Source organism: Theropithecus gelada, chromosome 8 (assembly GCF_003255815.1).
Source record: "Theropithecus gelada isolate Dixy chromosome 8, Tgel_1.0, whole genome shotgun sequence".
NCBI lineage: Eukaryota > Metazoa > Chordata > Mammalia > Primates > Cercopithecidae > Theropithecus > Theropithecus gelada.
In genome coordinates, this window is record NC_037676.1 from 119,330,054 (window position 1) to 119,351,481 (window position 21,428).

A 21,428-nucleotide genomic window follows, 5' to 3' on the forward strand; every position below is an offset into this window, starting at 1 on the left:
TTGGGTTGAGCAGTTAGTTACCTGAGTTATCTCCTGGGCTCCTTGCTTGTTTCTTTCAGTTTTCTCCCAGTGAAAAACCACTTCTGTGAACTGTAGCCTGTTCAATCTGCTAGTAAGCAAGAGGTGAGTGAGAAGTGGGCATGCACTTGCTGACTTATGGGGAATTATGGCACAGCAGTCACAGTCATCACACCTTCCCAGCCCAGGAGGCAGAGGACTGGGAGTTTCCTAGCAGCCGCCACAGGAAAGGAAATAGTCTCATTATTGATGCTTCATCACTGATGCTATCTTATAGTCACCAGACTGCTGTCTGGCAAATTTGGTATAAAAAGATGTGGCTGTGTGTGTGTGTGTGTGTGTCTGTGTCTGTGTCTGTGTCTGTGTGCATGCTCATAAATACACAAAGAATTTTATAAAGACATTCAGAATATTCTTTTAAAAAATCATATGTTCCCTGTGTTATTGCCCAGGGTAACAAGAAGACTTGCTCTCCATTGTCTACACTCGTGAAACTTAAAACACCTTGCTGAGCACGTGTTACTTTTTAAATTAAAATGTTAAAAGTTTTATTTAGCTGGCAGTTTATTGGTAGTACATTTTATTTATTTTAGCGAGAAATGACTTCTCAATCCTTAGCGTAAATAGTGTACACAACAAAATACTTGGGAAGTGTTTCCTTTAGTCTGAAGGAGAAAGGGGATTATTTTTTACTGACAAGAGCCTTCTGAGGTTTCACAGCGGTGTCATTCACTTTTTTTCTGGTTAGGAAACTGGGGCGGAAAGAAGCAAACGTATTCAGTGACACACTGAAAATCAGTGAGACGGAAAGAATTCGAACTCACAGCCTCCAGATATACCAACTGAATGCATTCAGCATGAAAACATGTTCGTTTCAGCAGTAACAAGAGTTAAAATGGGTGCTTGGGCTGGATTCAGGTGTCAAGTATGCTAGTCTTGAGAAGAAGTCTCCTCAGAGCAGAATTTAATACACTGTGGGTAGCAATGAGATAATCACATCTACCCAGCAAGGAGTTTCAATTAGTAGCTAATGACTATGTGGAATAAAAGTAGAATGCTCCAGGGCTTTTCATCTGGCCAGTTAGCCCGGCAAAGGATATGTTTGAGCAGTCGATGAATCCGTTGTTCTCAAACTTTAGGACTAGTCAGTGTACCTCACTTTAGTTGGGAGCCTTGTGTTTATTAAAAAGTTAGGAGAAATGACCATATGTTATAAAGTGGATTAGAAATAAATGTTCTTCATTTGTTGTCAGCAACATCATATAATGATGATTCTAAGAAGTGATGGAAAATTAGTATCCACTGGGACATCATTTTATTCATAGAATTGATTTCTACTTTTGTTTCCTTCCATAGGAAAAGTTCAAGGGATGTCTGAGTTTATTATTCACCAGGTTTCTTGGAAACTAACTTGTGACTAGGAAATGCAGATTATTCCAAATTCCGTTCTAACAAATCTTATTAAAAATTTCATATTGCTTTGTCATATTGATTTTTCTTATATATGTAATACCTAAAATAGGAAAACATTGTAATTGTGTCCTGATATTATTTTTTAACAGTTTAATATGAAAGTTTAAAATGAAAATTTTATTTTGTGAATGATGATGCATTACATTTCTGGTAGAGACTCAGAGAATAATCTTCTTTGTTTTAATTTCTGAATGATAAAGGGGAATATTATCCTAGGTATATAATGCTTTTAAAAATCTGTTGCTAAATATAATGTTTTCAATAATGTTTTGTGTTTGCTTGTTATAATTAAATAAACATTTTGTGTTCTCTTTTGGAGTTAGCTGACTGCAAAGGAAATGGAAGCTCCTGTCATCTGCTCACTGATCAATATCTGGGTGACTTCGTCAAGAGTTTAGGGTTGCAGAAGGCGATAAGGTGCCTCACTTGTCTTCATTGGATGCAGATTAAAATAACTCATCTCCTGATGGTAGTGGTGAGATTTGCTACAATTGGATTAGCAGCATTTTAAACTGTAGACTTACTGGAAGCAAATTCACTAATACAAAAGAAGAGATGAATTAGTAGTAATGCCTTGTGGTTGTGCTTCCAAGCAGGAAAGACAGCTGCCATCCGTTCCCTTGATGCATTTTGGATTCAACGTGAAAAGCAATGGTTCAGTCTTTCAGGGGAAAGCTCTGAGGCAGCTTTGTCTTGTCTCCTGGACTATCTCCTGAGAGGCAGTATTGTCAGCCAGGAGTCAAATAAATCCAGGCCTGGAGATTCAGAGGAGACGATGAGCTTTGCCTTTGCTCTGTTGGTATTCATCTGGGAACGCACTGTGAAAATCCATCTCCCAAAGATGAATTATGAGCCCCTAAAACATTTCACTGAAGGAAAATAAACAGCCCTCATGAAAATTAAATGGTGGCATTCCAGATAATGACAAGAGGACTCTATTATTATTATTATTGTTATTATTATTATTATTAAATTTCAACATTTAATGTTTTAGTTTTCAGTGATGCTCTGTGCATTTATAGACTAAGGAGTTGGAATATTACAAAGTATATTTTTGTCTACTTTTTCTATTCTAATGCTTTAAAATAATGGATTAGTTCTTTGTAATCCTCTCTTGCCTTTTTATGTAAATAAAATAAAAAGACATATAGCTGTGAGATTATGAAGCCAAAAGACCATTGTTTTGGAGTTTGTAAGACATAACCATATTTCACCTAGAGGGTGCTTTTGAGGGTTAATTAGTTCAAATATGCAGAGTGCTTGGAAAAAGAAGTGTGGTATATGGAGAAGAATTGAAGAAATATATACTTCATAAACACTTCAAGCAGCTAGCCCCAATATTTCTCCTCAACAAAATAATGCTAATTCATTTTTCTATCATTTATTTGCATCTACGAGACTTAATACTTCTTTTATTATTTTAGTATCAATATTTTATCAAGTCTTTCTATTCTTAACAAATGCAAATTGCATTTTCACCAGAACATTTCTACAGCTCAATCTCTTTAGAAATAGTAAAAAAAAAAAAATATGGTCGTAATTTATCAAGAAGGAAATAAACATTACATGGCTTTCAGTCCATTTTCAAGTAATGTATAAAATATTGGAAATGGTTTGTGTTTTATACATGTTTACTTTAGATTAAAATAAAATTTTCATAATGCTCTCTAAAATACAATCCAATTAAATTTCTAATGTCTTTATTTTCACATTTCTAGATGAAACTTCGGAAATACTCACACTGTGGTTATAACCATAAAGCTACCTTGCTAAGAAGATATTACCCAACTTGGAAATAATAAGATCTTTATAGCTATGTGAGAATGCGTAAGTCCAGAATCTTTAGTGGGTGATTACAGTGGTTGAGTCTGAATTTCTTCCCCTGTTGTGGAAGACAGCTGCATAGTGAAGATCATTCTGAATGGCACTCTACTGGTGAGGGGGTAGAATGAGGCGGACCTCAATCTAATTTGAGAAAGTAGACTCCAGAGTGTTTGAGAGATCTACCCAAAGTCACAGAGCCAATAGCTGAAGTCCCCAGATCTTCCTTTTCAATAACCTTTATTTCCTTGATGGATGCTTCATTCATAGGTAATTCTTAGCCTTCTGCTAAGACTGGGGCCAATTTCTCAGCAATAGCCAAAATATTTTACTTAGACATGGCCCAGTGTATAGAAACTCACAGTTATATAAAACTGGTTATATAGCAGAGACTATGCTAAGAACTTTTACACATATTATCTCTTTTCCTCTTCACAAGAAGTCTTTAAGATGGATTCTATTAATACTCCCATTTTACAGGTGAGAAACTGAAAAACACAGTGGTCAGGCAACTTGTTCAAGGTCACACATCTAAGAAAGTGGTCAAACCAGAAACTAAAATTGTCTACCTAACTTGAAAGCCCATGTATTAAACCATTTCACCACACTACCTCTCCACACAAGCAGGAAAAAGAAAAACATGATGAAAGTCCACATTTATTATTTAAAAACAAGCACATTTCTATGTCTGATTTAAAAAGATGGCTGCATGAACACATTGGCAACATTCAGAAGTATTTCTGAAATACGAGTTTAAATATGGGGAACACAAATTATAAGACGTGGTACTTTAGTGTCTAGCGATGATGACGGTAGCTTTTTATAAATCCATACATCCTTTCTGCAAGTGAAATATCCAACAATGTTTAAGATACTTGTGAAATTATTTTTGCACAAGTATTAGCTACTGTTTTATAACATCCTATTAAGAAATTGTTGCTGACAACAGCTAGCACTGAAGAGCCAAACTAGTTCTTCAGTGATGTTGGTGATGTTCTTGTGGCTGACAGAATAACTTATTTCCACAGGTGGCTGTTATAGATTGTGTGTTTCCCATTCAGTTACTCCAAGCTTGTGAAGGAGAGTGGGCTAAAACCAATGTCAACAGGGGATGGGATTTTCCTTTTTCATCCGAGTTGCTTTCCAAATATACATTTTATGCTGCTTGTGGAGCCCAGTTAGGCTGTTGGCCCTTGGTGGGCAGTTCATGTCAAAGTAGACCAAAGGTTAGTCAGGAAGGATGAGAGAGTTTTCACAAATGTTGTGCTGACAAAATATTTGAGAGAGGGAATGATGGTGCAGTTAAAATGAACTTGTAAAAGGATAAAGTGATCAGCAGATGCATATTTTACATAATATGATATGCAATTCTGGATCATAACTTATCTGCATCTAAATTTATGGTAGCAAAACTTACTTTTTAAACATAATTTTATTTGCTGTAATCTACTGTTCCCTGTTCTTATGCTACTCACACTGGAAGCTTTGCTTTATGGTAATCATCTTCAAGAGTAACTTTTGGGATTCATAAATCTTTGATGAAAGTCATAATTAATTTCCCAATACTTTATAAATACATACATTTTTATTAGTAAATGTAATATACATATCCACACATATATTTTAGGTATCTGTATATGTGTGCATATATATTTAAGTTGAACCATATAAAATTGCTGATATTAGACCACATAGGACTTATATAGTTTATCTTATAGACAAATATAAGAGATCGTAAGATACATTTTTGACAGGGAGTAGCAATATTTTTTGTTGTTTTGCTTGGGTCTCTCGTTGTTTCTTTTCCCGTCTTCACTTTTCCCTGTCCTACATCAACCCCATTCTACTCTCACTTGATTCTTGCCCCATAGGCAATCCAAATTAACTGCCTGGCATGTATCCTTCACACTCATAGAATTAAAAATAGACATACCTAGATCTGTACATCTGTATTTGTACTAGAGGCAAAGTTTGCACTGAGGAATCTCAAACTTCCAGATTATTTCCTGTTGATATCTATAGCCAAATATTCTCCTTCCTGATTTGAAAATATTGCTTATCTCTTCTTTTCTGTACTTACCCTTAATGAATTTCAGACTGATTTAAAGTAGTTTCCTCATTTTTTAAAAAATTTCCTTAAGGTTTTGTTTTATTTTATTTTATTTTATTTTATTTTATTTTATTTTTATTATACTTTAAGTTCTAGGGTACATGTGCACAATGTGCAGGTTTGTTACATATGTATACTTGTGCCATGTTGGCGTGTTGCACCCATCAACTCATCAGCACCCATCAACTCGTCATTAACATCAGGTATGACTCCCAGTGCCATGCCTCCCCACTCCCCCCTCCCCGTAATAGGCCCCAGTGTGTGATGTTCCCCTTCCAGAGTCCAAGTGATCTCATTGTTCAGTTCCCACCTATGAGTGAGAACATGCGGTGTTTCGTTTTCTGTTCTTGTGATAGTTTGCTAAGAATGATGGTTTCCAGCTGCATCCATGTCCTTACAAAGGACACAAACTCATCCTTTTTTATGGCTGCATAGTATTCCATGGTGTATATGTGCCACATTTTCTTAATCCAGTCTGTCACTGATGGACATTTGGGTTGATTCCAAGTCTTTGCTATTGTGAATAGTGCTGCAATAAACATACGTGTGCATGTGTCTTTATAGCAGCATGATTTATAATCCTTTGGGTATATACCCAGTAATGGGATGGCTGGGTCATATGGTATTTTTAGTTCTAAATCCTTGAGGAATCGCGATACTGTTTTCCACAATGGTTCAACTAGTTTACAATCCCACCAACAGTGTAAAAGTGTTCCTATTTCTCCACATCCTCTCCAGCACCTGTTGTTTCTTGACTTTTAAATGATTGTCATTCTAACTGGCGTGAGATGGTATCTCATTGTGGTTTTGATTTGCATTTCTCTGATGGCCAGTGATGACGAGCATTTTTTCATGTGTCTATTGGCTGCATGCATGTCTTCTTTTGAGAGATGTCTGTTCATATCCTTTGCCCACTTTTCGATGGGATTGTTTGTTTTTTTCTTGTACATTTGTTTGAGTTATTTGTAGGTTCTGGATATTAGCCTTTGTCAAATGAGTAGATTGCAAAAATGTTCTCCCCTTCTGTAGGTTGCCTGTTCACTCTGATGGTGGTTTCTTTTGCTGTGCAGAAGCTCTTTAGTTTAACTAGATCCCATTTGTCAATTTTGGCTTTTGTTGCCATTGGTTTTGGTGTTTTAGACATGAAATCCTTGCCCATGCCTATGTCCTGAATGGTATTACCTAGGTTTTCTTCTAGGGTTTTTATGGTATTAGGTCTAACATTTAAGTCTCGAATCCATCTTGAATTAATTTTCATATAAGGAGTAAGGAAAGGATCCAGTTTCAGCTTTCTACTTATGGCTAGCCAATTTTCCCAGCACCATTTTCCCCATTTCTTGTTTTTCTCAGGTTTGTCAAAAATCAGATGGCTGTAGATGTGTGGTATTATTTCTGAGGGCTCTGTTCTGTTCCATTGGTCTATATCTGTGTTTTGGTACCAGTACCATGCTGTTTTGGTTACTGTAGCCTTGTAGTACAGTTTGAAGTCAGGTAGCATGATGCCTCCAGCTTTGTTCTTTTGACTTAGGATTGTCTTGGAGATGCGGGCTCTTTTTTGGTTCCTTATGAACTTTAAAGCAGTTTTTTCCAATTCTGTGAAGAAACTCATTGGTAGCTTGATGGGGATGGCATTGAATCTATAAATTACCTTGGGCAGTATGGCCATTTTCACAATATTGATTCTTCCTATCCATGAGCATGGTATGTTCTTCCATTTGTTTGTGTCCTCTTTTGTTTCACTCAGCAGTGGTTTGTAGTTCTCCTTGAAGAGGTCCTTTACATCCCTTGTAAGTTGGATTGCTAAATATTTTATTCTCTTTGAAGCAATTGTGAATGGAAGTTCATTCACGATTTGGCTCTCTGTTTGTCTGTTACTGGTGTATAAGAATGCTTGTGATTTTTGCACATTAATTTTGTATCCTGAGACTTTGCTGAAGTTGCTTATCAGCTTAAGAAGATTTTGGGCTGAGACGATGGGGTTTTCTAAATATACAATCATGTCATCTGCAAACAGGGACAATTTGACTTCTTCTTTTCCTAACTGAATACCCTTGATTTCTTTCTCTTGCCTAATTGCCCTAGCCAGAACTTCCAACACTGTGTTGAATAGGAGTGGTGAGAGAGGGCATCCCTGTCTTGTGCCAGTTTTCAAAGGGAATGCTTCCAGTTTTTGCCCATTCAGTATGATATTGGCTGTGGGTCTGTCATAAATAGCTCTTATTATTTTGAGATGTGTTCCATCAGTACCGAATTTATTGAGAGTTTTTAGTATGAAGGGCTGTTGAATTTTGTCAAAGGCCTTTTCTGCATCTATTGAGATAATCATGTGGTTTTTGTCTTTGGTTCTGTTTATATGCTGGATTATGTTTATTGATTTGCGTATGTTGAACCAGCCTTCCATCCCAGGGATGAAGCCCACTTGATCATGGTGGATAAGCTTTTTGATGTGCTGCTGGATGCGGTTTGCCAGTATTTTATTGAGGATTTTTGCATCGATGTTCATCAGGGATATTGGTCTAAAATTCTCTTTTCTTGTTGTGTCTCTGCCAGGCTTTGGTATCAGGATGATGTTGACCTCGTAAAATGAGTTAGGGAGGATTCCCTCCTTTTCTATTGATTGGAATAGTTTCAGAAGGAATGGTACCAGCTCCTCCTTGTACCTCAGGTAGAATTCAGCTGTGAATCCATCTGGTCCTGGACTTTTTTTGGTTGGTAGGCTATTAATTATTGCCTCAATTTCAGAGCCTGCTATTGGTCTATTCAGGGATTCAACTTCTTCCTGGTTTAGTCTTTGGAGAGTGTAAGTGTCCAGGAAATTATCCATTTCTTCTAGGTTTTCAAATTTATTTGCGTAGAGGTATTTATAGTATTCTCTGATGGTAGTTTGTATTTCTATGGGGTCAGTGGTGATATCCCCTTTATCATTTTTTATTGCATCTATTTGATTCTTCTCTCTTTTCTTGTTTATAAGTCTTGCTAGCAGTCTATCAATTTTGTTGATCTTTTCAAAAAACCAGCTCCTGGATTCATTGATTTTTTTGGAGGTTTTTTTGTGTCTCTATCTCCTTCAGTTCCACTCTGATCTTAGTTATTTCTTGCCTTCTGCTAGCTTTTGAATGTGTTTGCTCTTTCTTCTCTAGTTCTTTTAATTGTGATGTTAGGATGTCAGTTTTGGACCTTTCCAGCTTTCCTTGTGGGCATTTAGTGTGCTATAAATTTCCCTCTACACACTGCTTTAAATGTGTCCCAGAGATTCTGGTATGTTGTATCTTTGTTCTCATTAGTTTCAAAGAACATCTTTATTTCTGCCTTCATTTCGTTATGTACCCAGTAGTCATTCAGGAGCAAGTTGTTCAGTTTCCATGTAGTTGAGTGGCTTTGATTGAGTTTCTTAGTCCTGAGTTGTAGTTTGATTGCACTGTGGTCTGAGAGACAGTTTGTTATAATTTCTGTTCTTGTACATTTGCTGAGGAGTGCTTTACTTCCAATTATGTGGTCAATTTTGGAATAAGTGCAATGTGGTGCTGAGAAGAATGTATATTATGTTGATTTGGGGTGGAGAGTTCTATAGATGTCTATTAGGTCTGCTTGCTGCAGAGATGAGTTCAATTCCTGGATATCCTTGTTAACTTTCTGTCTGGTTGATCTGTCTAATGTTGACAGTGGAGTGTTGAAGTCTCCCATTATTATTGTATGGGAGTCTAAGTCTCTTTGTAAGTCTCTAAGGACTTGCTTTATGAATATGGGTGCTCCTGTATTGGGTGCATATATATTTAGGATAGTTAGCTCTTCCTGTTGAATGATTCCTTTACCATTATGTAATGGCCTTCTTTGTCTCTTTTGATCTTTGATGGTTTAAAGTCTGTTTTATCAGAGACTCGGATTGCAACCCCTGCTTTTTTTTGTTCTCCATTTGCTTGGTAGATCTTCCTCCATCCCTTTATTTTGAGCCTGCGTGTGTCTCTGCATGTGAGATGGGTCTCCTGAATACAGCAAACTGATGGGTCTTGACTCTTTATCCAATTTGCCTGTCTGTGTCTTTTAATTTGACCATTAGTCCATTTACATTTAAGGTTAATATTGTTATGGGTATCAGCTGCGGAGGCTGCAGAAGTTTGAATATTGCTGAATAGCAAGTGTTCCTGTCTGATTCTTGCTCTGGAAGCTTCGTCTCAGGGGTGTACCATGCCGTGTGAGGTGAGGGGTGTCGGTCTGCACCTAGTGGGGGATGTCTCCCAGTTAGGCTACTCAGGGGTCAGGGGCCCACTTGAGCAGGCAGTCTGTCCGTTCTCAGATCTCAACCTCCATGTTGGGAGATCCATTGTTCTCTTCAAAGCTGTCAGACAGGGTCTTTTACATCTGCAGAGGTTTCTGCTGCTTTTTGTTTAGCTTTGTCCCATCCCCAGAGGTGGAGTCTACAGAGACAGGCAGGCCTCCTTGAGCTGCTGTGGGCTCCACCCAGTTCGAGCTTCCTGGCAGATTTGTTTACTTAAGCCTCAGCAATGGCGGGCGCCCCTCTCCCAGCCTCGCTGCTGCCTTGCAGTTAGATCGCAGACTGCTGTGCTAGCAATGAGCGAGGCTCCATGGGTGTGGGACCCTCCCGGCCAGGTGTGGGATATAATCTCCTGGTGTGCCGTTTGCTAAGAGCCTTGGTAAAGCACAGTATTAGGGTGGGAGTTACCCGATTTTCCAGGTGTTGTGTGTCTCAGATTCCCTTGGCTAGGAAAAGGGATTCCCTTCCCCCTTGCGCTTCCCAGGTGAGGTGATGCCTTGCCCTGCTTCAGCTCTGGCTGATCGGGCTGCACCAGCTGACCAGCACCGATTGTCCGGCACTCCCCAGTGAGATGAACCCTGTACCTCAGTTGAAAATGCAGAAATCACCCATCTTCTGTGTCGCTTGCGCTGGGAGCTGGAGGCTGGAGCTGTTCCTATTCGGCCATCTTGCTCCGGGACTTGTTTCCTTATTTTTGACATTCATTCACTTGAATTCTCTTTCTCTTGTATGTGCTATTCACAGTGATTCAAGCTGTGAAACTATTCACAAATGATTCAAGCTGTGACGTGTGGCAGCTTGAATGTGTCACACAGGTGGATTGGTAATTCTTTTCTGGTTTTTTATTTTTGCCTCCACAGAATAACTGATTACTTTGTAAGGTTAAGAGTAAGAATATATGAGAAAAAATACATTGGTTTTTATTCTGCTAACAGTAGACCCAGGATTTCAATGCCTTCACTTGCAAGGAAAAGGCTCCCCCAGAGCCTCAGAGCCTCTTAGAGGCTCCCAACTGTGTGAGCAAAGTTAAGGATAAGAGTGGGGTCATATGAGAAGACCTTAGAATTTATGTTATAGATGAAAGTGTTTGAAATCTTAAGATATTAAGAGGTACAGCGATCACACCACAGATGTGATAGGAGACCTAACATTCTCATTCTGAACCAAAGGTGTCTTCTCCTGTCACTGCCTATGACAACTGGCATTGAACCCCATCCTCATTTTAGAGGACAATATTCATCTTATCAGGCCATTGTGAGAGATCTCAGCTCAGCATAATGGGCAACTTCCCATTATACTGGGCCACTGGGTTATTCTGGGACTTAACTACCCTGAGTTTTCTCACTAGAAAGTTAGTGATCACACAAGGAAGAGGCAACAAGAACCTAGTGGTCTGGGGTTTACTCCTCTTCTCCAATCTACACAACCCCCTCTCTCTGCATCCTTGCATATATTTGTATAGGTCTTGGAACCTTTTGCCCCCACACAAATGCCTACTGTTTGTCCAAGCTCTTGCCATAAGGCTATAGTTCTTTCTCTTACTTGAGAAGGAAAGTGCTTTGTAATGAAGTAAATACTGATTCCTAGGAGTTGAAGAGTCCAAGGTCTCTCAGGAGCAACTCAGAGGCTTCATTCCTGAGAGCTGGAACTGGCATGCCTGATAGGGTGAATCCTTGATCTTTAATAGAGCGTACCCTGGCCAGGGAGAAGTAAGCTCACTCTGGTTCTTGTGTTTTGGAGTGCTGTTATTTACGTAAAAGCAGAGTCTGTCCTTCCCTTGCCGGTCAAAAGGATTTCAAAGCTGCTGTACCAAGAACTGTTTTCAGATTACTGGTTTCAGAAACTGTTGACCCTTGTCCTCCCTTTCAATAGTGAAATCCCAAAATGGTCCTAGGGGAGACAAGTAAATTCTGACAGCTGCTTAGAGGTCATCTCAGAACTAAATTCCAAAGAAATACTTTTAGGCTGATAAAGAGTCTAGAAAAAGGAGGAGGGAGAGAAAAAGAAAAAATTAGATTAGTGTACAGAATGGTAGCTATTTGCAGCTCACCCAGGTGTGCTCTGAAGGTCAAAACCCTACATCAGCAATTCGTAGCAAACTCTTGAGCTCCTCTACCTCTTAGAAAGCACAATTGAATCAGATATCATGCGAAAGACATACACACTTCATATAATGCTACCTGCAAGTCTCCCTAGAAAAGCAGTTTTTGTAAGTGAAAACAGTGAAGCCAGGTAATATTCCAAGGAGGCTGTAATTTTAGCAGACCTACCAACAGCACTGATGTAGGAAGCTCATTATTTTAATTTCTGGAGCCTTTTAATTTTTTCTTTAGAAAGTGTATAAATAGTTGCAGTGCTGCTTTGCTTCCAAAACTGGGCGGTGAGTTCAACAGCGACAACAGCAGCAGCAGCTCTTATCCTGGCTGTCATGGAGTTTCTTGAAAGAACTTACCTGGTGAATGATAAAGCTGCCAAGATGTATGCTTTCACACTAGAAAGGTAATAGATGTCTGTGTCTGCTTCACAATTTTCTCTCTTGAATATCATCCAATTAATTCCTATACCTTGTTGCTTCTGAACTGTAAACCTTTACTCTGCAACTTGGGGCACTCTGGAACATTTTATAAGTTGTTGACTGACATGTATTTTATATTCTGAAAAATGCAATACTTTATATAGTTGATTTGATTCCTTAAATATCCTAAGTGCGTAAAGAACACATTTTATTGATGTGTTTTTCATCTGTAGTGTTTATTCCAAAAAATAGACCTATATAATCTAATGTGTTGACTTTTCCTTTTCTCAATTATTCTCAGTTTTTTGATAGTAAATTTTATTATATTTAGAAAAAATTAAGACTTCAACTATATGGCATAATTGTAGTTATATTGATCTTAAAATGAGTTGTTGCTTTCATGCTCATAAAATATCATTATTAATATACATACCTATAATAAATATAGCTGATTCTAATGTTCTACAAAGTATTCCATTTCTTTTTAATGTCTCCCACAGTGTCACATGCAATACATTCACTCATTTTTCACTTGGTTAACAATTGTTGATTGAACACACCTGTGCTAAGTGCAGGACTTAGAAAAAAATGTCTAGTCTCAGATCTTTGTCCTCTTGAAACTTAGTCTAATGTGAAATACATATTAGAGCTAGGCAATTACAAAATGGTGTATTTATGTCATACTGAGGGCATTCAGTAAGAATAACTGGACTTTGGAATCAGAGGAAGCTTTTTCAGAAGTAATAGGCTAAGAGCTGAAAAATAAAAAGGAGTTAAAGTAGGGTTAGGGATAACCTACATAGAAAATAGGTTTAAGGAAAGTTTTGCAGACTTAGATAATTGCACAGTAAATATACTTTCGCATACATAAGATGTGAGCTTGGTTTGTTTGAGGAGTTGAATCCGAATGGGGTTCAAAAAAGAAACACATTCAGTGAATATAAATGAGCTAATGAAAATCTGAAAAGAATTCATGTTGGAAGAATTTAAGAGAATACTTGCCCATTAATAGTATGTGTAATGTTCTTGTTTGTTTCACAAAGCCAAATTAATATTCTAAGGAGTAGTGATACTATGTTTGATGGCATCAAATATTTTAGCAACAGCAAAGAGACTTTATAAAAAGGATATTTATAACTTGTCTTAAAACAAAGAATCTAGCAGTCTCACATTGGAATAATTATTTTTCTTAGAAAATAATATTAGATATGATTTATTGAGGTTATTAACATAAAAAACAAAGCCTCGTGGTAAGTCAGGCAGAAATTTTGGACAAAAAATTGTTAGCCCTACAGATACTATCAATAGAGCATCTCCACATTACTGAAATAACAATATTTCCTTTCTCAGTAATGTAGACTATTAGCATTTTGTTGCACAAATAAGCCAACCACTTATAGTTACAAAGTCTCATTCACCCCATAAATAGGTATGGTTTTCAGGACACAGTGTTTATAAGAATTGTCAAACTCATTTGTATTTTCTTGTCAAGGGAAATAAATTAAATCTGCAAGAGATTATTTATCTCGATCCCTCATTTTACCATGTAGGAAACTGAATGCCATATAGAACAAATGCCTTTCTCGAGGTCAAAATAAATGCCTTTCTTGAGGGCAGATGGCTAATTACAATAGAACTGTGCTGTGGACCCAGGCCCCCTACTTGTTAATTTAGTGTTTGCCTTCTCCCTCTACATCTCCTGTACTCATACGTCCACCATCTGGGCTCTTGAATCGTTAATCTATTTCCTCCTTAGGTCACATGTCCCTGATTTCCCTCACTTACTCACTTTTCCCCTCACCTCTCCCAATCTATTTCATTTATTTTGTTCTGTCTCTATTAGTCATAGATAACTTTGTCCCCTAATAGTCCTCCTCTTTTCTCCTTCTACTTCTTTTTCTTTCTACTTATTATCAGTTTTCTATTTAAACTGTTGCCAGCTGTTAAGAAACTTAATCTGAAGAAAACTTTATTATCTAATTCCACAAATGGAGTGTTCCATTTATCTATTGCTTTGCAACAAACTACCCCAAGACATAGTGGCTTAAACAACAACTATTTTATTATGATTCTGTGGGTCAGGATTTGGGCAGCATTCCATGTGATATTAGCTGGAATGGAAAGCTGCATTCTGCTGGTATCTGGGCTAGGCGAGAAGGTTTAAGATGGCTTCACTTACATGACTGAGATCTTTGTGTTGGCTTTTGCCTGGGGCGGGTGTCTTAATTCTTCTTCCCATGGCTTCTCTCTCTGTATGGTGTCTCACTTTATCTGGTTAGCCTGGAATTCCTTATATGGCAGTTCAGAGTAGCAAGAGAGCAATAGTGGAAGCTGACCATTCTCAGAGAGCTTAATCCCAGAACTGGCAGAGTATCATTTTTATCACAATTTATGGGTTGATTAAAGCAAGTCCCAAGTCTCACATTCCATGGGTGAGGCAATAGATTCTATCTCTTGATTGCATGTGCATATTGGATGACAGGAATTGCTGGAGGTAATCTTTACAGACATTTTATTACAGGAAGTAGTAATATTGGAGCCAGTAGGTGCCATGAACCATGTTTTTTACCTTCTCCAGTCTCTCCAAATGTGTTTCATTGATGGGATTCTCTGGGCTTTGGGTTCATTGTAGCAAAAAAAAAAAAAAAAAAAAAAAGGCTGTGTAAAGTTGAACTACAACAAGAAAAACAATCAATGTTTTTCTTGGTGCTAGGTGGAAGGGAACAAGTTTCTCTTTTCTCCAGCCATATGTTGAAGAAGTGCAGAGGAAGTAAGGGTAGGGACAGATGGTAGAGGTAAACTGCTAGAACATTTTCAACAACTATTTAACTGGTAAAAGTTATAAAAAAGAAATAAAAATCTCTGGAAGTTGTCTTAAGGGCATGCAGCAAATTAAGAATTATTTATTCTAGAAAATCTAAATCTCAGTAAGAAGTGAGAGTCTATGGCATTTGAACCAGGATCTGCTCCATTAACCTCTGCTCTTCCCCAAGCTCAGTATGATGGAAGCTCAACTCTTGAGTGGATGTAGCCAAAAGACAAGACTCCCTCTCCTCCCAGCTTCCAGTTAAAGATCATAGCTCACCCTTAGAGCAAAAGGCTGTTGGAATCTCTTATTGTCCCAGCCTCAAGTTGCAGAAATTCTCTTCATTGTAGACATGACCAAGAGGACTATGGTTTCCTTCCTTCACCCAGCCTCCTCTCATAGGGTATAATCTCTAACCCAGGAGCAGCAAGGTCCTGAATATCCCTGCCCTGGATCATTCATAGTGTGCAGGACGTATTCCAGGAGGCACAAGCAAAAAAGACTAGGGACTACTGTCCGTAATCAGTGCTCCACTTGTGGAACAAGAATATGGCTCCAGGAGAAGTAGGTCACAGTCTCTTCTGCCAGCTCTGGTGCAGTGGTGTAAAGGTACTACTTATGGGAGAGGCAGGCCATAAGAATAGAGGGTTATGTATCTTTGCCTTAGAAGACTGATGATACACAAGCTGGAATTTTATTTGTAAGAGAGCATGGGGCATTTCAAGCATAGGGACACTGTTGAAAACAATGAAGATTCTTCTGGTGAGCAATTAAGAGTAGGCTTGTTGCTTCATGATAGCAACAAGCTATTGGCAGACCGGCTAGAAGTTAAACAGAGACAGGCAGAAAAAGAGGTAAGAAATGCCCTCCCGGATTTGGCACTAGCCACAAAATTTGGCCCCAGATATTACCCCTATACAGAAGCCTGTTATAGATTGAATGTTTATGTCCCCCACAATTATATGTTGAAGCACAAATGCCAGTGTGGCTGTATTTGGAAATGGGGCCTCTAAGGAATAATTAAGGTTAATTGGGGTTATAAGAGTGGGGTCCTGATCTGACAGAAGTAATGTTCTTATAAGAAGAGACTCTAGATATCTCACTCTGTCTCTCTTTTTGGGTGTATACACTAAGGAAAGACCACGCGAGGAAGTAACGAAAAGGCAGGCATCTATTAGTCAGAAAGAGAACCCTCACCAGTGAATTTGCTAGCACCTTGATTATGGAATTCCATCCTCTGGAGCTGTAAGAAAATAACATTTGTGTTATTTAAGACACACAGTCTGTGGTATGTTGTTACAGTAGCTGAAGCAGACAAATTTAATTGGATCAGATTGTTGGTCCATTCATACCTCAGAGTATTATTGAAAACCGTAGAGCAACAGTTCAGCAAACAATTAAGAAGGCCAAAATCTGGGTGTGATACCAACACAGGCAGAACAATCACTTAACAGCGAGACCATGGAAAGAAACAGTCAAAGTGAACACAACTAAAGTGATTATTATCCTTTGGAAATGGGAGAGGATAAGAATGACTGTGCATCTACCCAGTCATGCACCCTCTGAGGAATGACAACAGAGGCTGCGCATGGAGGGAAAGTCAGACAACACCTGGTTTAAAAAAAAAGCAGTTAGTAGAAACAGTCCAGGTGCTGTACTTAGAATTCAAATGTTTCAAAACAGCTATTATAACTAGGTTAAAAGAATTAAAGAAAATCAAAGAACAAAGAATTAAAGATAGGTATGATTAAAATGTCTCATAAAATTGAGAATATCAATGAAAGGTTAGAAATTATTTTTTTAAAAAAGAACCAGATGAAAATTCTGAGGCTGAAAAGTACAATAAGTGAAATTAAAAATTCACTAGAGGGGTTCAACAGTAGAACTGTACTCATAGAAGCTGGCAGAAGAAAGATTCACTGAAATTGAAAATAGATTGGAAGATATTATGCAACATGAAAAACAGAGAGAAAATAGAATGAAGTAAAAAAATCAACAGAGCCTCAGAGAAATGTGGTACATTGTTAAATATATTCACATATGCATAATAAGAGGGCCAGAAGGAGAGAGAAAAAGGAGAAGAAAAATAGTCAAAGAAATAATGGCCCCAAACTTTTGAAGTTTGTTGAATATTAATCTATACATTCATGATGGTCAGTGAACTCTAAGAAGAATCAAGCAAATAGATTTACACGCTCACACATTATAGTAAAACTACTAAAAGCAAAACACAAATAAAAAACCTTGAAAGCAGCAAGAGAAAAAATAAAGATGCATTATGTGTGAGAGCATCCTGATCAGATTAACAACTGACTTCTACCAGAAGCAAAGGAGGATGGCAGTGAGATGACATTTAAAGTGGTAAAAGAAAAATAAATTCCTATCAACCAATAATCTTATATCCACCTAAACTATCTTCCTAAAATAAAGGTGAAATAAAGACAAACAAAATTAAGATAATTTGTTGTTGGATTCACTTTACAAAAATCAGTAAAGAGAGCAATAGTAAAAAAAGAAATATTAAAGAAAACAAATGACACCAGATATTAAGTTGAATCAATACTTAAAAAAAAATAGCACCAATAAGGGTAATAATGTGGGTAATTATAAAAGACATGATTTGTTCTCCTTTTTCCTCTTAACTGATTTAATAGTAAACTGCATAAAATAAAATGTATATAATCTTAGATGAAATGGATAAATTCATAGAAAGACAAACTACCACATGAACTTAAGAAGAAACAGAAAATCTGATAAGTAAAGATACTGAATTATTAATAAATTTCATAAAACCTTATACAAAGAAAGCTCAAGTCCAGATGTCTTCACTGGTGATTTCTACCAAAATTTAAAATAGAATTAATATTAACTCATCACAAATTCTTCCCCAAAGTAGAAGAGGCGTAAATGCACTTCCCAACTCATTTTATGAGGTCAATATTCTGCTGATAGCAAAAAAGGAGGAAATATCACAAGAAAATAAAACTACAGAACAGTATCCCTTATGAATACAGATGCAGTAGTCCTTGAAAAAGACTAATGAACTGAATCCAGCAACATATAAAAGTAATTACAAACAATGATGAAATGGGATTTATTCCAGTAACGCAAGCTTAATTTAACATCTGACATACAATCAAAGTGATACAACATATTAATAGGATACAGAACAAAGCTCACATGATTATCTCACTAGATGCAGAAAGCGAATAGACAAAATTCAACACCCTTTAATTATATAAACACCTGCAAAACTAGAAATAAAATGAAACTTCTTCAAAAGCATCTATGAAAAACGTGCAGCTCACATCATAATTTTTTTCAATAGGTTTTTTTGGGAACAGGTGGTGTTTGGTTACACAGATAAGCTCTTTAGTGGTGATTTCTGAGATTTTGGTGGACCCATCACCTGAGCAGTGTACACTGTACCAAAGTGCAGTCTTTTATAGTAATTATGGCGAAAGCCTGAACACTTTCCCCTAAAATCAGGTACAAGATAAGGATGTCCACTTTCATGAGTTCTACTCAACATGGTACTGTATGTTCTAGCCAGAGCAATTGGGAAGACGACAAAATAAAAGACATTCAGATTGGAAAGAAATAATTAATATTATCACTGCTTTCTTTTCTTTCCTTTCCTATTTTTTGAGACGGAGTTTGTCTCTTATTGCCCAGTCTGGAGTGCAATGGCATGATCTCAGCTCACCACAACCTCCGCCTCTTGGGTTCAAGTGATTCTCCTGCCTCAGCCTCCCGAGTAGCTGGGATTACAGGCATGCGCTACCACACCCAGCTAATTTTTGTATTTTTAGTAGAGATGGGGTTTTTTCATGTTGGTCAGGTTGGTCTTGAACTCCTGACCTCAGGTGATCCACCCGCCTCGGCCTCCCAAAGTGCTGGGATTACAGGCATGAGCCACTGTGCCCAGCCTATCACTGTTTTCAAATGACATTATCTTATATGTAGAAAGTCCTAAAAGATCCATTTAAAAATTTTAGAACTAATAAACAAGTTTGGTAAGGTCACAGTAAAAGAGATCAATATACAAACAGTAATTGTATTTTTATACAGTAGCAAAGGAAAATCTGAAAATGAAATTAAGAAATCAACTTCACTTACAATAGCATAAAATAATAATGTATTTTAGAATAAATTTAACAAATGAAGTGCACAGCTTTTACACTAAAAATTACAAAACAGTGAGTTAGAAATATTAAAGAAAGAATAAAAGATATAAATCAAAGATATCCCATGTTTGTGGATTAGAAAACGTAATATTGCTAAGATGACATTATTCCTAAAATTAACATGGAAATTTGATGCAATTACTACTAAAATCCTAACTGTCTTTTTGAAGAAGTTAAGCTAGCCTAATAATTTATATGGAACCAGTAGGGGCCTACGAAAGGCAAAAGAATCTTGAAAAAGAATAAATTTGGAGGACTCACACTTCCTGATTTCAGAATTTAATACAAAGCTATAGTTATCACAACAAGAGTGTGATATTGGCATAAAGACAGACATATACACCAATGTGATAGAATTTTAGTCCATAAATAAGTTCTTATATGTGTGGTCAATTGTTTTTCACCAAGGATTCCAAGACAATTCAATGGTAAAAAAAAAATAAAGTATTTTCAACAACTATTGCTGGGACAATTGGATGTACATAAGCAGAAGAATTAATTTGTATACCTTTCTGACACCATTTTAAAAAATCACTAAAAAATTGATTATAGACCTAAATGTAAGAGCAAAACCTATAGAACTCTCTTTTTTTTGTTTTTGTTTTTGAGACAGAGTCTTACTCTGTCGCCCATTCTGGAGTGCAGTGGCACAATCTCGTTTCACTGCAAGCTCTGCCTCCCGCGTTCAGGCCATTCTCCTGCCTCAGCCTCCCGCTGGGGACTACAGGCGCCTGCCACCATGCCCGGCTAATTTTTTTTGTATTTTTAGTAGAGACGGGGTTTCACCGTGTTAACGAGGATGGTCTCGATCTCCTGACCTCGTGATCCACCCGCCTCAGCCTCCCAAAGTGTTGGGATTACAGGCGTGAGCCACCGCGCCCAGCCAAACCTATAGAACTCCTAAATGAAAACACGTGATCTTGGGTGAGGCCACGGTTTATTGGTATGACGCCTAAAGCGTAAGTGATAAAAGAAAAATTATATATATTGGAGAGCATCAAAATAAAGTATTTTGTTCTGTAAACAAAACTAACAGGAAAATAAAAAGATAAGGCACATATTGAGATAAAATATTTACAAATTACATGATAAGGGATGTGTATAAGAATATGTAAAATAATTGTTATAATTAATAAAATTATAAATAAATCAATTAAAATATGTAAAGAATACTGATAGACATTTCTCCAAGAAAACATACAAATGTATAATAAGCACATGAAATATGCTCAACATCATTAGTCATTAGGGTAATGCAAATCAAAATCACAATGAGATGCCACTTCATACCCACTAGAATGACTATAATAAAAAAAATAGTAACAAGTGTTGGCAAGGATTTGGAGAAATAGGAACTCTCTTACACAGTGTATGGGAATGTCTAATGGTACTGTGCTTTGAAAAAGAGTCCAGCAGTTCTACAAAATGTCAAATATAAAGTTATCTTATGACTCAGGAATTCCATTGCTTGATTGGAAGAGAAGTGAAAACATACTTCTACAAAACACTTCTATACAACTTTTCATAACAACATTATTTGAAATAGTCAAAAAGCAGCAAAAAAAGAAATAACCCAATATCCATCAACTGACTAGTAAAATTTTATGTATCCATACAATGAAATACCATTTGGAAATAAAAGGCAATGGAATACTGATGACATACTGATATTTGCTACAATATGGATAAACCCTGAAAGCATGATGCTAAATGAGAGAAGCCATTCACAAAAGTCCTCATATTATATGATTCTATTTATATGAAATGTCCAGAATGGGCAAATCTGTAAAGACAGAAAGTAGATTTGTGGTCGCCTGGGAGAGGGTGCAAGGAGAATGGGGAGTTACTGCTAATGAATATGGGTTTTTTTTGGTAATGGTTTCACAACTCTGTTAATATACTGAAAACCATTAATTTATATAGATTAAATAGACCATTTCCATAATATTAAAATTAGATCTTTTTTTTTTTTTTTGATACAGAGTCTTGCTCTGTTTGTTGCCCAGGCTGGAGTGCAGTGGTGTGATCTTAGCTCACTGCAACCTCTGTCTCCTGAGTTCAATCAATTCTCCTGCCTTGGCCTCCCCAGTAGCTTGGATTACAGGTACCCACCACCATGCTAATTTTTGTATATTTTTAGTAGAGATGAGGTTTCACTCCATCTCTAGTGAGTTGTCTTGAATTGCTGACCTCAAGTGATCTGCTTGCCTTGGCCTCCCAAAGCA

The 21,428-nt window shown here is 37.2% G+C and overlaps 1 protein-coding gene across 3 annotated transcripts in view; it reads left to right on the plus strand.

Annotated features, from left to right (window-relative positions):
• Positions 1-21,428, plus strand: part of SLC30A8 (solute carrier family 30 member 8) — a 254,270-nt gene that overhangs the window by 192,126 nt on the left and 40,716 nt on the right. The window contains exon 1 of one of the 3 annotated variants that reach the window (XM_025393914.1): positions 11,611-12,194. The exons of 1 other annotated variant lie outside the window; for it this stretch is intronic. In XM_025393914.1, the coding sequence (XP_025249699.1) occupies positions 12,124-12,194 (71 nt within the window). In that variant the 5' untranslated portion in view covers positions 11,611-12,123. Of the gene's footprint in view, positions 1-11,610; positions 12,195-21,428 lie in introns of those variants that run through there. One more of the 3 variants, XM_025393915.1, reaches the window with a different exon arrangement.